A 20,912-nucleotide genomic window follows, 5' to 3' on the forward strand; every position below is an offset into this window, starting at 1 on the left:
TTTGGAGGTTCAGATCACTGGCGTATTCAAATGGAGATCAAGGGCTTTGGCACCCCAAGAAACAAACCGTTCAGGTTTGAAAGTATATGGCTTTCACACCCGGATTTCATCAGCAACATTGGAAAATGGTGGGTTGAAGACCTGCAGATTCAGGGATCATCCATGTTCCTGCTACATAAAATATTAAAACACATCAAGCAGAAGCTAAAGGAATGGAACCAGAAGGAATTTGGCAATATTTTCACAAGTAAAAAAATTGTGGAAAACAAAATCATAGAGCTCAATCAAGCTTTGATCAAGAATGGCTTTGATAAAGACAAAAATGATCAAGCAGAGAAATATCACCAAGAATGGGAAATGCTGTGTAAACAAGAAGAAATTTTTTGGAAACAAAAATCTAGGGTTCTATGGCTAAAAGAAGGAGAACGTAATACTAAATTTTTCCACAGATCTACCATTACGAACAGAACTCACAATAGAATCTCTTAGATCAAGGACGAGAATGGCCAAATTCATCAATCCCATGAGGAGATAGATGCAGTGTTAGTGAAGCATTTTCGGGACATTGCCAAGGAAAACTTTTTAGGAAAAGAACCTTTCATCAAGAACTTAATTAAACACATACCTAAATTGGTATCCAGAGAGGATAATTGTAATCTCAATAGACCTGTAACTAGAAAGGAGATCAGTGAGGTCCTCAAGGAAATGCAAAATGGAAAGGCACCAGGTATGTATGGATTTAATGTTGATTTATTCAACGCCTATTGGAATATTGTTAAAAGGGATATTGTAGAGATAGTAGAAGACTCCAGGAGGAACAAGACCATTTTGAAAGCTCTCAATACCTCCTTCATTGCCCTTATTCCAAAACAAGATAATGATCAAACACCAAAGAAATATAGGCCCATCGCCTTATGCAATGTTGTCTACAAGATAATTTCCAAGGTTGTGGCTAACAGACTCAAGCCCCTTCTGCCCACGCTAATCTCTGGGGAACAAACAGGGTACGTAGCAGGAAGACAAATTCTGGACAACATAATTCAAGCTCACGAGGTGGTTCACTTGTTAACATGCAACTAGAGAGCGGGCATGATCATGCAACTAGACATAGCCAAAGCAGATGACAAAGTGAATTGGATATACATCAAAAAAGTGCTCACAGCATTTGGTTTTGATCATAATTGGTTCAGATGGGTCATGGCCCTGATGAATTCATCCAGCTTTTCAATTTTAGTGAATGGCTCTCCTTTTGAACTTTTTCTCCCATCCAAGGGTCTTACACAGGGAGATCCGCTCTCTCCTTTTCTCTTTATCCTCATGATGGAAGGGCTTGGGCAGTCCATCAAGCATGCAAGAGTAATGGGAAGAATTCAAGGACTCCAACTTTCAGAGAATGGGCAAGTTCTGACTCATCAACAATTTGTAGATGATACCATGTTACAGGGAATTCCCACAGTTAAAGAAGCACTTGCTTACACACAAATTTTGAATGACTTCGTGAAGGCTACAGGTATGGAAATAAACCTTACCAAATCAAAAGTCTTTTTCTTTAACACTCATATTGCCATCCAAATAAATGTCTCCAGAATTTTAGGCTTTCAAAGAGAATCCCTTCCCTCTAAGTATTTGGGAGTTCCTCTTACAGCTAAACCTCGACACAAGAGTATATGGGATCCATTAGCAACTAAAATGCAAGACAAGGTCAGGAAATGGACAAACAGATATTTAAATTTAGCTGGTAGACTGGTTCTTACTAAAGCAGTTCTCCAAGTTATCCCAATCTTTATGCTATCAGCCCTACCATCTCCAATAGGAGTCTTATAGAAATTTTGGAATATTTAACGAGACTTTCTTTGGGGCAAAGAGGAAACAAGGAAAAAATTGGCTTTAGTCTCATGGGAAAAAATCTGCAAACCCAAGAACCAAGGAGGCTTGGGTTTGGACAATTTAGAGATTCTCAACGAGGCTCTAGGAGCCAAAATTTGGTGGAGGTGGGTTAAGGATCCTAAAGCTCAATGGGAAAGCATATGGAAGGAAAAATATGCCAATGCCTGGCTGGCTTCTGACATTATACGTATGACAAGAACAGTAAAAGGCTCCCCCATATGGAACAAGGCCTCAGAGAATAGAGAAGTGGTTCAAAAAAATAGTTTTTGGGAAATCAGAGAGGGAGATCTGGCACATTTCTGGGAGGACAAATGGCAACAAGAACCTAATCTATTGAAGGAATAATTTTTAGGCCTCAAGCAAGAGACTGAAAATCAAGGATTAGTAAAGGTGAAATACTTTTGGGAGAATCCTCATAATGTAGGAAAGTGGAGAATTTGGAAAAAAAATAGAGGGTAGAGAGGATAGGACCCTCAACAGTAAAGCAGAGTCCCTTAAGAGAATACTGGATCAGAGAATAATTTTAGTAACGGAAGGGCAGGACCAACTGAGATGGGGTAACAACAAAGAGGGCAACTTTAATATCAAGGAAGCTAAAGGTTTTCTCCTTGATCTGGAACCCCAAGCTCCAAATAAAACTTGGCAGAAGCTTTGGAGGCATAAAGGCTAGATGAAAATCAAACTCTTCATGTGGTTAGTTCACCATAGGAAAAATTTAACCTGGGACAACCTTTAAAAAAGGGGCATGCTGGGACCCTCCAGATGTCATCTCTGTGAGACCCAAGAGGAGACTATTAAACATCTTCTCAACAGCTATATTTTCACCAACAGGATATGGGATTTTCTTACCAACATCTTCAAATAGTCCGATAGAGACAAAGAAAGTATTGCTAACACTCTAAACAATTGGAGGAATAATTTTTTTGATAATGAAGTTCTCAATTCTGCCTGGGATCTCCTGCCAAGTTTCATTATCTGGAATGTGTGGAAAGAAAGGAACAAAAGAGGTAAAGATTGCCTCACTTAGCCTGGTGGAGCTGAGCGTAAAACAACTTAGGGAGACAGTTGGCACCATGGTTAGGAATCACCCCAAAAATCCTCCCTCAGTAGAAGAGTTAAGAATCCTCCAGCTATTAGACATGCAGGGGCTTATTCCTCAAGGTCTAGATAGGAAAGCAAGCATGAGAGATAAGGTGGAGGAATTCTGGCATCCTCCCCCTGAAGGTTTTTTAAAGTACAACATTGATGGAGCTTCCAAAGGCAACCCGGGGGAGGCTGGCTTTGGGGGAGTTCTAAGGGATGATACAGGTAGCATAATCTCCCTCTTCCATGGACACTTAGGAAAAGCCACTAACAACATGGTAGAACTAATGGCTTTGGAACAATGCTTAGAATTTTTGATACAAAACAATTGCCAAAATGTCATAATAGAAGCAGATTCAGAGTTAGCCATAAATGCAACCAAGAGAATTAGTAATGGAACAGGGCCAAAAAAGATCACAAGACACTAGAGGTTAACCCGGGTTCTTCATTGAATTCAAGTTCATCTACAGGAACTCCGTACTCTCATATTTATTCATGTGAGGAGAAAGGTCAACAAATTGGTAGACATTCTAGCTAACCAAGGTGTCAGCTGCAAGGACAATGCTATCTTAAGGAGGTGGAACACAATGGCATAGAGCAACCTGAAAAAACTCTGTCATAACCAGGCGGAGGAGGACAAAGAAGAGTATAGAAGAAAAATGATAGAATCCAACTAGTAATGGACAACGGTCAGAGGGCTTCACAAGGTCGGAAAAAAGGTACAAGATGGAAGGTAAGCCAAGGTTAGCGGTAAACTTGACCATGATCAAGAATATTCTTAGCGATGGGCGACAGAGTTTCCCTGACCGAAGAAAGTAGCAACTAAAACTTTTGCATCACCCTTTTTGTCAACGGCTGAAGTTAAAACCGCCACTGGAGTTTTTTCGAAGCAATCGCACCACTTTCATGTTAAAAGTGGTTTCTGATTTTTGGTAGCGATGCCATAGAGAGAATGACACGTGGTGGAGGACCTGGTCCAAAAACCACTCTCCCCACTCCCTAAAGGTCGACGACTTCGGGCACGTGATTTTCGGCTCAACCGTCTGATGGAGCAAGGTAAATCAATGCTATGGATCGAACAAGCAGTTTGGTGGGGCCCGAGGGTTAATCTGCTTACCTCTCCTTGGTGCGAGAGATAGCTCGGCCATTAGATCAAAGAAATGATCGAACAACAGTGTTTGATTGTTGGGCAAGGTTTTGTTTACGTGGTTTCACTTGGGGAGGGCTCATAGCACTTGAGCTGCTCGTCGTTTTTTCGTGGTTGGATGCAAAAAAGGTTGGGAGGGTAATTTTGTGAAACGGAGGGTTAGGCTTCAAATATGCACTTCTCTTTGGCCTGTGATCAATAGAGTGAAAGAGTTTGTTCATACTGTAAATTCTATTTGATTTAATGATAAGAAGGCACGTCTCTTGCTTTAGCAAAAAAAAGGAACTTACCAATTGTATTAATCCTGAAAATTAAAATATTATTAATTAATTAATAATTTATTATAATTAATAAATTATTTATAAAAATATTATTAAATTATTACCAATATTAATTAATTATAATAAATTAATTAATAGTTATAAATTAATTAATATTTAATAATATTTTTTTTAAATAATAATAATAATAATTTTAAATTATAATGATAATGTCATTTAATCAATATTAATATAATTGAGATATCATATTCTAACTTAAAATTTATAATAATTTAAAATATTAAATAATATTAAAAATAAAAATAAATAATTTAAAATTAACTTCAAATTAAATATAAAAAAAATCACACATCACCCTCATACTAAATTATAAACATAAAATCTTCCCATAAATACCATCCCGTAAATAACAGAAGATCGTGGGCCATGACTAAATGGAGGGATGCGATGAATTGGTATTACACTTACACTTCCTCAATAAATTAGAATGGTTTAAACATTTTTTTGGTTTGTTCTTTTAATTTTATAATTATTTTCCTTTTTATTGAAAATTAAATGATTGATTTGATACAATTTATATATTTAGATATTTTTAAGATGAATATATTTTTAATAAAAAATTATAATTTTATTTAAAATTATATCATTAAATTAAAAAAGATTTAAAGTTGTTTTACACATTTCCTTGCGCTGTAACTTCTAAAAAATATTTGACTATATATGTTATAATTTATTTAATATTCTCCAAAATTTATTGGTGAAACATGGTATGTTTCATTTGGATGTTAATATGAAGATTAACTAATTTTAAGTTGTTTCACTCATCATTGAAGAGAGTATGGTTGACACAGACTGCTCATCTCATAAAAATGCATGTTTGCCATCACTTAGCATATTGCATGGGTTAATTGAATGTCATTTAGTGTATTTCCACTAACCAAGTTACTCTTCTAAGTAATAATTCCAACACTAAGTTTCTATGTCTTAATGAGGACTATGATTTAGCTAATATATTTAAAATAAATTCTAAAGACATAGTTAAGAACATATTTCGTACTCAACTCATCAAGCTTTGTAGTACCCAAGACCTGATAATTTGTAATGGAATTAATAAGTAGTTAACCTCTGGCCAACCTCTGGCCCGATGACATGTATTTATGGGATGGGAAGTAGTGTTGTGGATTATGCAATATCTGAAACCCATTTTCTCAATTTTATTGTAAATTTTGACTTCCTAAATGACCATGAGCTTGATTATAACCACAAAAATTTATCCTTAATTCTAAATATTGACATGCACACTAGGAAATTACAAAATAATTGCGAGAGTCAAAGGTATATTCGTTCAGAAAAAAGTAAAATGGATCTCTTCTTAAAATATTTGAAGAGAAATCTAGGTTTCTTTTAGTCAAATGATAACACTCATCTCTTTTTTCAATTTTTTTTACAAGTTAATTTTGTTTTTACATTTTTATGGTTTATATATATTTGTCATGTTTTTTTTTAGTGTTTTATTACCAACATGAAAATCACCAACATTTAAAAAAATATATCCACACTTAGTACATTAGAAAATTTAAAGTGTAAAAAATAAGCCATCTAAACAAAAACGGTTGATGTTGCATCAAAACTTTTCAAAATGAAGATGAAAATCACTAACAAAAAAATATGTTCATACTTGATACATAAAAAAAAAATTAAAGTGTCAATAATAAGCTCTCTAAAAAAAAGTGTTGATGTTCCATCAACACTTTTCAAAATCAACATTAAAATTATTAACATTTAAAAACAAATGTTCATACTTGATACATAAGAAAATTTAAAGTGCCAAAAATATGCTCTAAAAAAGAAGGTGTATTTTGAGTCACCACTTTACAAAATCGAGTGATTTTTTGCTACCTCAAAAAAATGGGTACTAGGTAATTTTCTCATTTGATTAGTGACATTGTTTCCTATATTAATAAGAGGCAAGAGCATCTTCTTCACCTTTCTAAAGTTGAGAGTAGAAAGTTTTAGAGGAATATACTTATTTGTAAAACTAATTAAAATAATTTGATCCCTTTGAAGAACTGTGATATCTATCTTAAGAATCTATATGACTCCCCACACACCATGGGAAACATCTTAAACACTCCTATAAAGGAGGATATCTTTTCTTTAGAAGATGAGGAGTTTGGGATTAAGAAGCTCGCTAATGGGAAAACTAGGGATATTGAAGGCTACCAAGATAAAATTTTCAAAATGGGAAGGTATATAATCATCCCTCATATCCATAAACTTCTTAATTTGGTGGTAAAACACAACTTCCCTAAGCCTTGGATGTAAAGCATTATTGTGCATATTAAAAGTGGGTATAAGAACGCTCCATTTAACTATAGGAAAATTAAGGTTTGCCACATTTTAGCCAAACTATATGGGATCATTTTGGAAAGGCATATTAACCTATGGCTTAAAAGCCATGGTAAGAGAGCTAAAGGCCAATATGGTTTTAGGAGACACCACTCAACTATTTGCCATCTTGTATTGTTAGGATCATTATTGGGGAATGTCACAATAGTAAAATTGATCTCTTATATTGTTTCGTTGACTTCAGAAAATCTTTTGACATAGTTCCTAGGGATAAATTGAGGAAAATAATTAAAGAGATAATGATTCCTCCTAAGATGAGATTTGTTGTGATTCAGCTATACGAAAATGTTATTTTCAAGCTTAAGACCATCAAGGGTTAGTCTAAAAAATTTAAATACAATATCATAGTTAAGCAATGGTGTCCCCTATTCCCTACCTTTTTCAACATTTACATTTATAACCTACAAGAATGTTTTGAAGTTGCAGGATGTAATGACCCCAAGCTCACTAGTATTGTCATTACTCTTCTCTTATATGCTGACGATATCATTCTTCTAGCTTAATCCATGAGGATCTTGACAAGAAGCTTAAAATACTCCATGATTACTGCTCCAAAATGGTATAACTATTAAAAGCAACAAGACTAAAGTCATGATAATTAAATCCAAAAAGATCATCCATGAAAATTTCATCTATGATAAAAATTACTTGGAGTAGGTTTCTTCATACAAATATTTAGGTATTGACCTCCATCATCAGCTCAAATGGAACTATAACATCAAGAAAAGGATTATTGGATGCTAGAAAGCTTATTATGAGGTTGAGAAAAATTGGAAGTTGATTGATAGTTGGATTTGGAGCAACAAAAATATCATATTTGAGACTCTCATCACCCCTATTATTTTATATAGATGTGAGGTTTGGGGTTGTAGTATATCTAGAGAATGTGGAGGTAGATTGAGTTAATCAAAAAGTAATTTATAACATATAACCTCAAGATTAAAGGAAATACTCCCTACCTTATCCTCTTGAATTAAGCTAGCCTTTCCCCCATTCAAAACATGGTTATGTTTAGGTATTCAATGTATAATGAGACGCTTTGCGACATGGATGCTGTTGGGTGAAAAATGTGTTCGTTTAATTCTGTTGTAGTACTTGCCCAACTATTTAATTTGTCAATCTGAGGTCTGTAGACTTACGAGACACATGCAATATATACCCAGGACTGAAGTGGAACTAATCTAATCTAATCTAAATTACTGAAATCAAATTAATCTAGAAAAGCATTGAAACATTAACTATGAAAGCAGGAAATTGCATAAAGGAAAAACAATACAACATGTGAAGAATTGAATGAGAAACAACATATGTGAGCTCACAACGATAAAACTATGTCAAATTATATTACATGAATCAAGTTACAAATCATGAAAGCATAAAAATGAAAAACTAAGAATTCCTTTCCATTATTCATCATTCATTATCAAAATGAAGAGAGAGCACTCTCTTATATACATGAGGAAGATAACCTTCTCATAATTACATATCCAATATTCTCTCAAGCACTCTCAACTAATTTCCCATTATTACAAGATATGATCCCTTTGAATCCCCCACAAATCTCTCACATATCTTGGATAAGATATGCCAATCAAGTCGTCCATGCTTTTCTCCTTAGGAATTGGATAAGATATGCCAACCAAATCCTCCATGATTTTCTCCTTAGGAATTGGATTGCATAATTATCTCCTTAATATGGTGGAGGAGATATTAATTCTTCACATATTTCCTACACATCACAAAACTCACGTATTCTTGAGATATATATAAAAATATGTATATTTTCTAATATTTAATCATAAATTCACTGGTAATACAAAAATGAATAAAATGGAAAATAAGAAGGTGAAACCCAAATGTATGTATGAAAATGATATGATAAAAGGTTAATGGGATGATGAAATGTAAGGAATAGTGAAGAAAAAGGTGGATGAAAATATGACATTTATGAGTCCCAACATCCTCCCCAATTGAACTTGTTGCATGTCCTCATGCAACCATGCATGGGTCTCTTTAAGAACATTTGGCATTTTGAACTTTGGCTTTACATGATGATGTCTTTTAATAATGAATGTTTCCAGGATATGTGAAAGACATGAGTAACAATTTACATTTTCTTATGGTTGGTTCTTATGTGACAACCATGAATACAAAGAATGTTGGTTCTTGTGTTGACAACATTCATTTCATTTTCTGTTCTCTTTTCTTCAACAATAATGTAAACACTCACTGGAAATCATAATGTGCATAAGAAATCCCTTTTGTAATATTAATGAAGCATGCCAATATTGTGTATGAAGCAAAGTGCAACAAAGTATCATTGGAAAATAAATGTTGGTGAATGGTAAATGGAATGATAGTGGTGAAGAAATGGAATCATGGAAGTGAATATGTAGTGAATGTAGTACTCCCCCCCTCAACTGAATTGGTTGCATGTCCTCATGAAACTTGACATCGCTAATGAAAGGAAATGTAGCATGGTGAGGGAATTTTCCAAAATATTCAAGGTAGCATATAAGGAATTGCATGATTAAAGATTAGAAAACAACATACCTCTACTTACCCAAGAATGATGAATTATGCAATAGGAATGTAGCTGCTGCTGGATCAGGAAAATGTGACTGATGTAACTGGATACTGGGAAATGAAGGAATCTGAACTGCTGATGCTGAATCGTGGAAAAGATAAATGATAAAAGTGGAACTGCGGTACTCTCATAGATCAGAATGCATACTGCTGTAACTGTTGAGGGAGTCGTGAAAAAGTGTATAGTCTTCACCCGCTACAAACTCGATGGTACAAGTCTAAACATGCGAATGAATGTGTCGATGTCGAGCATGAATAGAAATCATTGGATTACCGTCCATTGATGTATGCCGTTAACCAATGCGAGGAAACTCACCATTGATGTCAATGAGTGCCAAGGTACTGGAGTACATCTTGCGAAGTGCGAATGGATGTGTCGAGGTCGAGCCACTTGCAAGATCTGAAGATCAAGGGACATTGATGTATTCCCATGATCGTCAACGAGAGGACTTGCCATTAAGGCATGCAAGCCTCTAGGTACTCAAAATGAACTCTAGTCTATTTCCCAGATAAGGTGCTGATGTCGATGGGGCAAGACTTGTTGAAAGGCGGGCCTTAAGGAATCCCACATCAGTCAACGCGAGTTTGTACAAAAAGATTTGGTAGGACTATAAATGGAAAGAACCCACGGACACGCAGTGTGGATCAGCATGGCTAGGAAATCAAGGGAATGTAATCATGGAAAGGGAATGAGTTTATTCAGAAGGCAAACTAGAAGGCAAAAATAAACTGGAAAGGATAAAGGGATGTATGTGATTCAGAAAAATAGGCGTGCATGAAGTCGTGAACGATAAGGAAATGGAAGATGGGTTGCAGCACAAGGATGGTCTAGGCATTTGGAAGGAAAAAGGGAAGTAATCATGACGCAAAAGGATTTTTGTGTAGTGGAAAATGTCATGATATGTTCGGTGAAGAATTAATTCCTTCAAGCGTCCAATGATGCATGTTTCATAGTGATTTTCGAAAAATCACTTTTGCATTAGATTGTCTTCAGTCTGAAAAACTTGGCACCATTCCTGCATAAAAATTGTCACCTTCGTGTGCCATCTCCATCGATCATTCCTGTATGGAGTAACTCAAAAACAAATTAGCTCATTTTCAAGAATTTATGAAATGTCCATTTTTTAATTTTTTTTTAAAGTTACACTAATTGTGGATGAAAAAGGTGCCACGTCGTAATGTTGAGCTTTCTGCATACACTTCTCATTGTCCTATACATAACACCAATCTCATTTCACTTGTTAGTATATGCATCCTAACTTTTGCCCACAAATTCACAAAAAAAAAAAAAAAAAAATTACTTTTAGTTCCCCCCAACGAGAAATATTGCATGTCCTTATGCAATGTACTCGGTGATGGTGCAATATTTTTTCAAAATGTTTTTATTGGTTTGCAGGAAAATTTCTTTAAAACATTTGTAGGAATGAATGAGGGAAATTTTATTTTATTTTATTTTTTTATTTTATTTATTTATTTTTTAATTTTTTTTTTTTTTAAATTACCAAACATTTTTCTTCAGGTAGCTGAAAAGTTGGCCTTGCCCTTAGGAAACATCATGAACCAGCCCTCGTAATGTGGTTTGGGGCCTTGGAAATTTATTTTCATTATACGGATTTTGAAAATTCACATGAGAAGGTTGCCCACCAGAAATCAAATGGCCTATTTATGAAGTTGGAGGCAGAGTGTGCTCAGATTTACGCATCGATAGTATAGTTGATATTTCTTTCTCTTTTTGTGGATCAGGTAAGTCATTTTCAGGTGAAAAAATTTTTATACTGGCAGATTTCACTCCACCATCTCCAGCAAGAGAATTTGGAAGTGATGACTCGTTAGAGTTTTCTTTAGTCACAAATTCTTGAAAAAGATGACCAAGCACGGCACACAGTCGTTGATTTTGTCTTGGATAATAGAACTTTGTTGCAAGTGGGACTGGAATATCTGCAAGACGATCTTCTTTACTTTTTGGCTCAAGTCCAACAACTAGTTTGGCATTGTGTTCAGCTAGTGCTGCATCATAAAGTGCCATTCCCTCTTTGACAGTGCACTTTGAAGATTCAGGATGTTTGTAAGTCAATGGTGCCAGACATTTTCTAAATTCTGTTGTAATTCCACACATAGCATCCAGATCTTCAGAGGGGCAAAGGTTCAATTGCGAATGAGGAAGGTGAGGCGGCTTAATCATGTTTACAGCATGTGGAAAGATAAAAATAATACATGTTATGGTATGAAATGTGATGGGTCTCCCTTGATTCGACACCTATGGGTGCGGCTTTTGAGCCTAGTTCACTTGAGTGTGAGAAATAGATATGTATCAACATCCATCAATCCCCTATATCATTCCAATAAATAAGATTTTGGAAAGAGGCATGGGAGGGAAATTGAGATCACAGGAAATCAGATAAGGTTCTGGTTCGATTTGGCAAGATTCTCATGATTTTTATGAGGATTCGGCAAAGAAAAATGCAGCAAAAAAGAGTGAATTATCAGAGTGCAAACCCAATTACTCCCACCGCCTCAATGTGGATGCCAACATCTTCAGAACGCAACCCCTTGAAAATGTCAGTTTTGAAAAGAAGTTTGTTATCAAACCAGGATAAATCTAGACAAACAAAGACATGGGTTTTGTTTGACAACAAAATAAATTACATAACCCAGAAATCGTTTGCTTAAATTTCTAACGGTCTAAGAGGGAATCATGGTTCTTCGAGACCCTGTTTAGATGACTGCGTTAAGAAAAAAAACGGTTTTTTTTTTTTTTTTTACAAATAATGTGCAAAGAATTACGATGATGACAGCCCCCTTTTTATTTTTATTTTTTTTAAATGAAAAACTAAAATTTAGAAAGAAATTAAACTTTCTCTAGATTTAGTTTTTTTTTTTTTTTTAACAAATGGACATAATGATTTGCATATTGAAAGATGTTTTGATCAAGCATATTGCAAAACATTTATTTATTCTTGAAATTAGTCTAAATCATCCCTATTTTCTGATCCTCAAGATCGTACAAAGACACAGGAGGAGAGCACACTTATTCTAGGTAAAAGCAAAACTGAAAATGAAAGCAAAAACTAAAACTGAAAGCCTACCTACTCTATACTAATTAGAATTTACAAATTAGTTACGTGTAGTTAAACTTCCAATGAAGCCACTCACGTAGCAGTAAGAACAAAAGATTCAATAGCAATTTTTCAAATGAAAAATGAAAATATTCGAGAGTGGATGAGTCTAGTTGTTGTAACTGCAAATTAACTAAAAAATAAAAAGATGAATCTAATCTAGTACTTACCTGGAACCATTGTTCGATAAAGCTTTGATAGGCATAGTTTCTCTCACTTAGATCATGTTGTAACTCCTGTTCTTCTTCTCCGATCTGCTGCTCTTCTTCCTTGATCTCCTGTTCGAATAATTGTTCGCCATCAGATACGTAGGATTCTTCAGATGTTGAATCTTCATTTATTTCTTGGGGATTAGTTGAACCTTTAATTCTTGTCAAGATCTCCTCTTCCAAGGAAGAGGAGATCCTGACTTCTGCTAAGATCTGAGTGAGTAGTTCCAAGCTAAAACTCATTGTTAAATCATGTTGAAAAAAACAAAAAAAAATCAGCACACTAAAAATTGAATTAAAAACAAAATGACCACAGAAATAATCTTGAATTCAATACTCAATTAAACCCTCTTACAAGGACTGCTCATTAATTGAGTAATCGAATGCTTCAATTATAACCATGAACCATGAATTCATCAAACATTCTTCACAGTTGCGAAAATCAAACACACCTGCAGAAATTGAAATTCACACTTGCATAAATGTAAACACACCCTACATGCCCTAATCCATAAGAGGTCGAGCCCATTACGGTATCTCGAATGTGATGCGTAGGCTGTTCCCCACATCTTACCGCCTTAACACCTCGGAGATAGGAACATGTCTAAACACACTTGCATGAAAAATCAAACTAAACTTCAATCCATCATGCCTCCCCAGCAACGGCGCCAAAATGTTGGGTGAAAAATGTGTTGGTTTAATTCTGTTGTAGTACCTGCCCAACTATTTAATTTGTCAATCCGAGGTCCGTAGAATTACGAGACACATGAAATATATATGTAGGACTGAAGTGGAACTAATCTAATCTAATCTAAATTACTGAAATCAAATTAATCTAGAAAAGCATTGAAACATTAGCTATGAAAGCAGGAAATTGCATAAAGGAAAAGCAATACGACATGTGAAGAATTGAATGACAAATAACATATGTGAGCTCACAACAATAAAGCTATGTCAAATTATATTACAAGAATCAAGTTACAAATCATGAAAGCATAAAAATGAAAAACTAAGAATTCCTTTCCATTATTCATCATTCATTATCAAAATGAAGAGAGAGCACTCTCTTATATACATGAGGAAGATAACCTTCTCATAATTACATATCCAATATTCTGTCAAGCACTCTCAACTAATTTCCCATTATTACAAGATATGATCCCTTTGAATCCCCCACAAATCTCTCACATATCATGGATAAGATATGCCAATCAAATCCTCCATGCTTTTCTCCTTAGGAATTGGATAAGATATGCCAACCAAATCCTCCATGATTTTCTCCTTAGGAATTGGATTGCATAATTATCTCCTTAATATGGTGGAGGAGATATTAATTCTTCACATATTTCCTACACATCACAAAACTCACATATTATTGAGATATATATAAAAATATGTATATTTTCTAATATTTAATCATAAATTCATTGGTAATACAAAAATGAATAAAATGGAAAATAGGAAGGTGAAACCGAAATGTATGTATGAAAATGATATGATAAAAGGTTAATGGGATGATTAAATGTAAGGAATAGTGAAGAAAAACGTGGATGAAAATATGACATTTATGAGTCCCAACAGATGCCAAGAGGTTCACCAAAATTGCTTCAAACTCTAGCCAAAACTCCCACCTCCAACTTAAGCGAGGTTGGCATAAGGATGCCCAGTCTTAGCTCAACCATTGGGAGGTAAAGGAGGAGATCATCTTAGAGAATAAGGATAATTATTAAAATACATATTACTTCAAAATTTAAGGATAAGTTGTGGGATGATAAAGAGCTATAGGGAAAAAGGAAGTTAAGGTATTATAAGGAGGTGATTACCCACACTCTTGCTAACCAAAATTATATTTATGTCTTGAAAAATTCTAAGAGGAAAATGAACATTGCGAAGATAAAAACTAATTCTCATGAGTTTTGAAGTGAAATTGGGCAATGGTCTCTTCCGAAAACACCTTGGGACAAAATAATCTTCCACCTTTGTGATACTAAGTGTTATAACCCTATTTTTCACTCCAGTATAGTAAGAGAGGCTCAAGTTCAACTTACATCAATTGTTGGCTAGAATGCATCACATTTCACCTTTTCTTATGTGAGATTTATTCCATGTTAAAAGGGTGAAATTATATGATTGAGTTATTTCTCATAATTATTTTGTCAAAATTTCATAATTATGAGACAATAGTTATTTCATAATTGAGATAATTAAGAAAAAACTCATAATTGTGAAAAAAGTTTCTAGAGTTTGTTATTCCCAAGGGATTCAACTTCACCCACTTGTGTATGTGTTGGCTAGGGGTCTATTGTTGTAGAAGTTTCCTATCTTCTTAAGCCCCTACTTGTCTACATACATTCTCCCAGAGGATTGAATGAACTTATATAATCTCACCAAGAGGAATGAGGGTTAGATATAGTATCCATATTATAGCGCGTGAGCTCTATTGTATTGGGAGGAGGAGACCATGTCGTAGGCTTGAGGAGAGGATCTCATTTGTTGAGAGGTATACATTTGATGTACTTTCATTTTGGATTTACAAATTTACATGTTCCTTTCCTATATGTGCAATTTGAATCATATTTCATACTGGTGCATGCTACTTTAAACTAATAATCTCTTAGAGGAAGGTTTTTGTTGGTTTGTTTGGTTGTGAATGTGTGCAGGGTCCTTCATTTTACAAGAGGAAGAAAGAGGGTAATGATATTAATTCTGCAATCATAATAATTTTAAAGCATACTCAAAACCCACATTGAGTACAATTGCCTACATTAATATTAAATAGAAATTACATTAAAAATAATAATGAAAATTTATAATTTAATCTAAAATTATATTCTTAAAATATATTTCTAACATTCTCAATAATTTATGAAAATTTAAATTTATTGATACATTCAAAATTACAATTTAAATAATAAAAAATCTCACCAAATATTATATTACCAAATTTTAATAAAAATAATAATTAACATTAAGAAAATTAGCCGTCACTAAAACCACTACCACTTCAAATTCTAAAAATTTATTTAACAAATTTACCTAAAATCTTTTTACTTTTAAAAAGTTATTTAACAAATTTATCTAGAATCTTTTTACTTTTAAATCGGCTATATTCTAAATAAGAATCTTTTTACTTTTAAATAAGTTATATTCTAAATAAAAATTATAGATTCTCATAAATTTAAAGGCCAAAAATAACTAATAAATTTAAAGCTCTAAAATAGCTGATAATTTGAATACGTTAAATTTCGCTAAAACACTTTAACAAAAATCAACACATATACCATTTAATCTTAGCCTTAGCCGTTTTCTTTATTTTCCTTATCCGAATAGATCATCGCGAACAAAAGTCAACACATGTAACATTTAATCTTAGCCTCAGCCTTTTTCTTTATTTTCCTTACCCAAATAGATCACTGCAAACAAATTGGAAGAGTGAAAACCGACGTAGACTCAACATTTAACGTTAACCGGTTTTCTTTGTCCAAAAATGTCTCCGCAAAGAAATTGGTTTAGGGATGAGAACCGACGTAGACTCCACTGAGTATTTATTATCCACGAAGGTACGTGAAAATGAAATCCGTTATCGACGAAGATACATGGAAACCAATTGTTCCAAGACTTCTCTCGAAGTGCTCCGGTCAGTATTGGAGGCTTTGAATTTCTTTATCCACAAATGTTGAGTCTCTGCATGCGCCTCAATCAATGCTTTTCCAAGTATGTCACTAATTTCTAATTTCTTCCTGCACGTCATTCGAGTACATCACTAATTTCTAGTTTCTTCCTGCACGTCGTTCGAGTACATCACTAATTTCTCCTTGCAGGTCTTAATTTTAGATGGGCTCATTCGTGCTGCTGACGCCTTTTGAGGCTTACTTTGACCATGGGATTGCTTTACCCCATGGTCAAAGTACACTAAGAAACGTACCTTCGGTCTGGATATTATGGAATGTAGGTGGAAACTGATATTAAAATTTTAAGACTAAGTTTTTCAATTTTATTAATTATCAACGAAATTTAAATTAAAAAAAAAATTTATATCAATATTTAATTACAAAGAGAGAAAAAATGGCTTACTTTATTGAATTTGTAATTAAAAGATCGAAGAATGTAAAATGGGTTTGTCAAATGGTTTTTTGATTCATTTTCATTTTATTTTTATTTTTATTTTAAATTAGCTTTTAAAGATGGAGCCAACTGCGTATAGAAGGTTCCACATGTAGATGATAATCCCCTGCGCACGGTAAAATTTGATAACCATTTAATAAATCTATCCTATTATAAAAACATTAACAAGAATCTATCATATTATTAACAACCTAAAACATCGAAAGAATAAATAGACTCTCGTCAAAGAGGGCAGGGTGGCAGGCTTGACATGACTATCTGTCTTTGAATTTTATGAAATGTACACACCTCTGGTCACCTATATCATCAACATCCACTTACCCCACTCCTTACCTTCTTCCAATTTCATGCTCCATGCAATTGAACATGAACATGAAAATGAGAATGCAACGATATAGTTTTATCTGTCTAACAATGTTTCTTTTTTTAAATACTCTCCACTATTTTGGCCAACTTCCTGCACTAGTCATTTGCAGCGTTAACGCTCTCTCGGCAGATGGGGTCGCGCTTTTAGAAATCAAGTCATCTTTTGCGGTTCCTCCAAATGTTCTTTCAAGCTGGACAAACCACACCTCTTCCCATGTGGATCTCTGTACCTGGGAAGGTGTCCACTGCAGCACCCATGGAAGGCGGGTCGTTTCAATTTCCCTGCCATATAAAGGTCTGTCTGGCCATCTTTCTAGCGCTATAGGCAAGCTGGCTGCCCTGGAGAACCTCGATCTTTCCGGCAATAGCTTATCCGGTGCTATCCCTCGCCAAATAGGCAACTGCACTAAGCTTCAGGAACTCAATCTCGCCAACAATTTCTTCACGGGCTTCATTCCTGCTGATATCGGAAACTGCAGCTTTCTTACCGTTCTGAATATCAGTACCAACAATATTTCTGGTTTTATTCCGCCTGAACTGGGTAATCTGGTAAGCTTGACTACTCTCTCTATAGATACAAATAATCTCACTGGTATCATTCCTTCGTCTGTCGGTAAGCTTGTCAATGTTCAAACAATCACGGCATATTCCAACTCTTTCAATAGCTCTTTACCGCCAGAAATCAGCAATTGCAGTAAGCTGGTAAATTTGATCTTCCAATCCTCGGGATTGCAAGGAGATATTCCGCGGGAAATTGGGAATTTGAAAAACCTTGAACTAATGTCATTGTTCGATAATCATTTGACCGGTACCATCCCTTCCTCTATCGGAAACTGCAGCCACCTTCAGGTCATCTCTGTTTATCAGAACTTCTTACATGGTTCAATACCTGGGGAGATAGCCCTGCTCGAAAATCTGATAGAACTAATGGTTTATGAGAATCAGCTTACAGGTTCAATCCCCGCAGGCTTTTTCAGACGACTGCTGAAGTTGGAGGTCTTTGATGCATCCAAAAATGGTCTGACTGGAGCTATACCATATCAAATGGGCAGCCTGAAGAATTTGGAATTCCTGAAGTTCGCTTTCAATAGCATGTCCGGGTCGATCCCCTTAACTCTTTCCAATCTTACAAGCCTGCAGACCCTAGATATATCATTCAATAACTTCGAAGGCACTTTGCCTCAAGGAATTGGCTTTCTTCCCAACCTGGAACAACTGTTTATCAGTGAAAACAAGTTCGAAGGTTCGCTGCCGGCTGGCCTTGGAAACTTCAGCAAGCTGATTAGTCTAGATTCAGATTTCAACGGATTCAGCGGATCGATTCCTTCGGAGCTATGTAGACGTGGGTTGTTGACCCATCTTGTCATCTCAAATAACCAAGTGGAGGGGAATATCACTGGCCTTCTGCAAGACTGCGTCTCACTACAACGTGTCCGGCTGCAAAACAATCTCTTCACGGGCTTCATACCAGGTAATATTTCTAAGCTCTCCGAATTGTATTACCTCGAGATTTCTTACAATAACATCCATGGAAGTATACCCTCTTCCCTGGGACAGATGCAGAACCTTACTAATCTCCTCCTTTCCGACAACAATCTGACCGGTGTCATTCCTCCCGAAATAGGACAGTTAACAAATCTGGGAAAGCTCGCTCTGAGCCGAAATAATCTCACTGTGACTATTCCTCCAGAAATAGGCAATTTAATTAGTTTGGAGATTTTAGATCTCAGTGGAAACTCTTTGGAAGGCAGCATACCAGCTGCTCTGGGCCATCTTGTGACTCTGTTAACATTAAATTTGAGTGTAAATGCTTTGACGGGAAGCATCCCCAGTTCGCTGGGGGATTGCAGACAATTAAGCGAACTATACCTGGCTAGAAATAAATTGAGCATGGCCATTCCTTTGGAGTTGGGAAAGCTTGCAACCAGTCTCAGGTATAAGTTAGATCTAAGCTGGAACAATCTATCAGGTTCTCTTCCTCCTGAGATAGGAAGTTTGATGTCACTTGTATCCTTGGACGTCTCCCATAACCAACTCTCTGGTCAGATTCCTCAGTCTTTCACAGGCCTGATAAGCCTGGATCATTTCAACTTCTCTTTCAACCTATTTACAGGGGACATTCCTTCATTGAGGGTATTTTCACAGGGTCCGCTGAGTGCATTTGAGGGCAATCCCGGCCTTTGCGGACCTCCGACAACGAAGAGTTGTTCAGATTTAGAAGTTGAAGATAAAGGGAAAAAATTAAGCTCAGTCGGAGTGGCAGGGATTACGGTCGGCTGTATTGGGACCATAATCATTCTCATCCTTGCGCTGAGGAAAGCATCGAGGGCGAAGAACAACAGGGCTAACAAGGAGGATCCTGAAACGGGTATTTCTTCAGATGATCGACAACGTCAAATCACATATACTGATATAGTAGAGGCTACTGAGAACTTCAGCGATGATTACGTCATCGGCTCTGGCACATCCGGCAAGGTGTATAAGGTTGTTCTTCCAGGACGAGACAAAATCCTTGCGGCCAAGTGCTTAAAACTGGCAAATCATGGGGACGATGATTATCGACATCGGTGTCTGAGACAAGAGATCGAAGCTATGAAGAACGCCCGTCATAGAAACATCTTGCGTCATCGAGACCTGCTAACTGTTAATGATGTGACAGTTCTCGTGTGTGACTACATGGTTAATGGATCCCTGTGGGAATTTCTGGGCGGGGCACCGAAACCCAATAAGAAGCCGGACTGGAGGACTCTGTATAACGTCGCAGTTGGAGTGGCAGAGGGACTCAAATATTTACATCACGACTGCGAACCTCCAATTATCCACTGCGACATAAAGTCTGCCAACATATTGCTGGATGATGAATATGTAGCACACATCGCAGACTTTGGACTTGCAAGGCTAGTGAAGAATTCATCAATAGATTCTGAATCAAGTTCTCTTCTAGGAGGGACTCATGGCTACATTGCTCCCGGTACTAAATCTCCGTCTCTTTACTCTCTAAAAAGCTTATAAATCGTCCCCAACTATTTATTGTTGTTAATTATGAAGTGCAGGTGCAGAGATCATCATGTTATATGCAGAATCTAATAATCTGTAACGGTTCATGTTATGTGCAGAATGTGGGTATGGAGTGAAGGCATCGACGAAGCAAGACGTGTATAGCTTCGGAGTGGTGTTATTAGAAATGGTAAGCGGAAAGTCCCCTGTAGTAGAAGAGGACGATCAGAAATTTGTGCATCTGGCTGCATGGGCTGGGAAATTGATGAAAGAAGAAAAAACAGATGAAATAATTAACGAGGACTTGAGAAGTGCTGAGAATACTTCTTTACATAGTATTGTGAAGGATGAAATGGTGAAGATGATCGAGATTGCCTTATTTTGCACTCGCCCTGCTCCCAGTCTCAGGCCGTCTATGAAAATAGTGCTTGACATGCTTATTTCTCCTAACAGAGGGCAGGGCAGCGATTTCTCAGAGTAGTTATAGTTATGGAATTGATAATACTAGTTGGAAGGATTTTCTATTTACAGTAAACTAGTGTTTGACTGTTCTTGCATTTGCCATTTACAGGAAAGTAGTGTTTCATTGTCTTAGAGGATGTTCTTTGTTTCTTGCTTTTTCCGTTTAGGTCAGTCTAATTATATAAACTCTTTGCTATTCGGATTTTAACTATGTACTTCTGTTCGGAAGTTAACTATGTACTTC

General features: G+C 35.8%; 1 protein-coding gene across 1 annotated transcript; it reads left to right on the forward strand.

Moving 5' to 3' along the window:
* Window positions 1-17,257: 17,257 nt before the first annotated feature.
* Window positions 17,258-20,687, forward strand: LOC149247551 (uncharacterized). The gene is made up of 2 exons (XM_089444554.1): window positions 17,258-20,180; window positions 20,326-20,687. Exons 1-2 carry the CDS (start codon window positions 17,258-17,260, stop codon window positions 20,685-20,687), a joined length of 3,285 nt encoding a protein of 1,094 aa, XP_089300680.1.
* Window positions 20,688-20,912: the final 225 nt, after the last annotated feature.

The sequence above is a fragment of the Pinus tabuliformis genome, chromosome 7 (genome assembly GCF_031772625.1).
Source record: "Pinus tabuliformis cultivar Carrire ecotype Pingquan chromosome 7, CPIR1, whole genome shotgun sequence".
In the NCBI taxonomy this organism is placed as follows: domain Eukaryota; kingdom Viridiplantae; phylum Streptophyta; class Pinopsida; order Pinales; family Pinaceae; genus Pinus; species Pinus tabuliformis.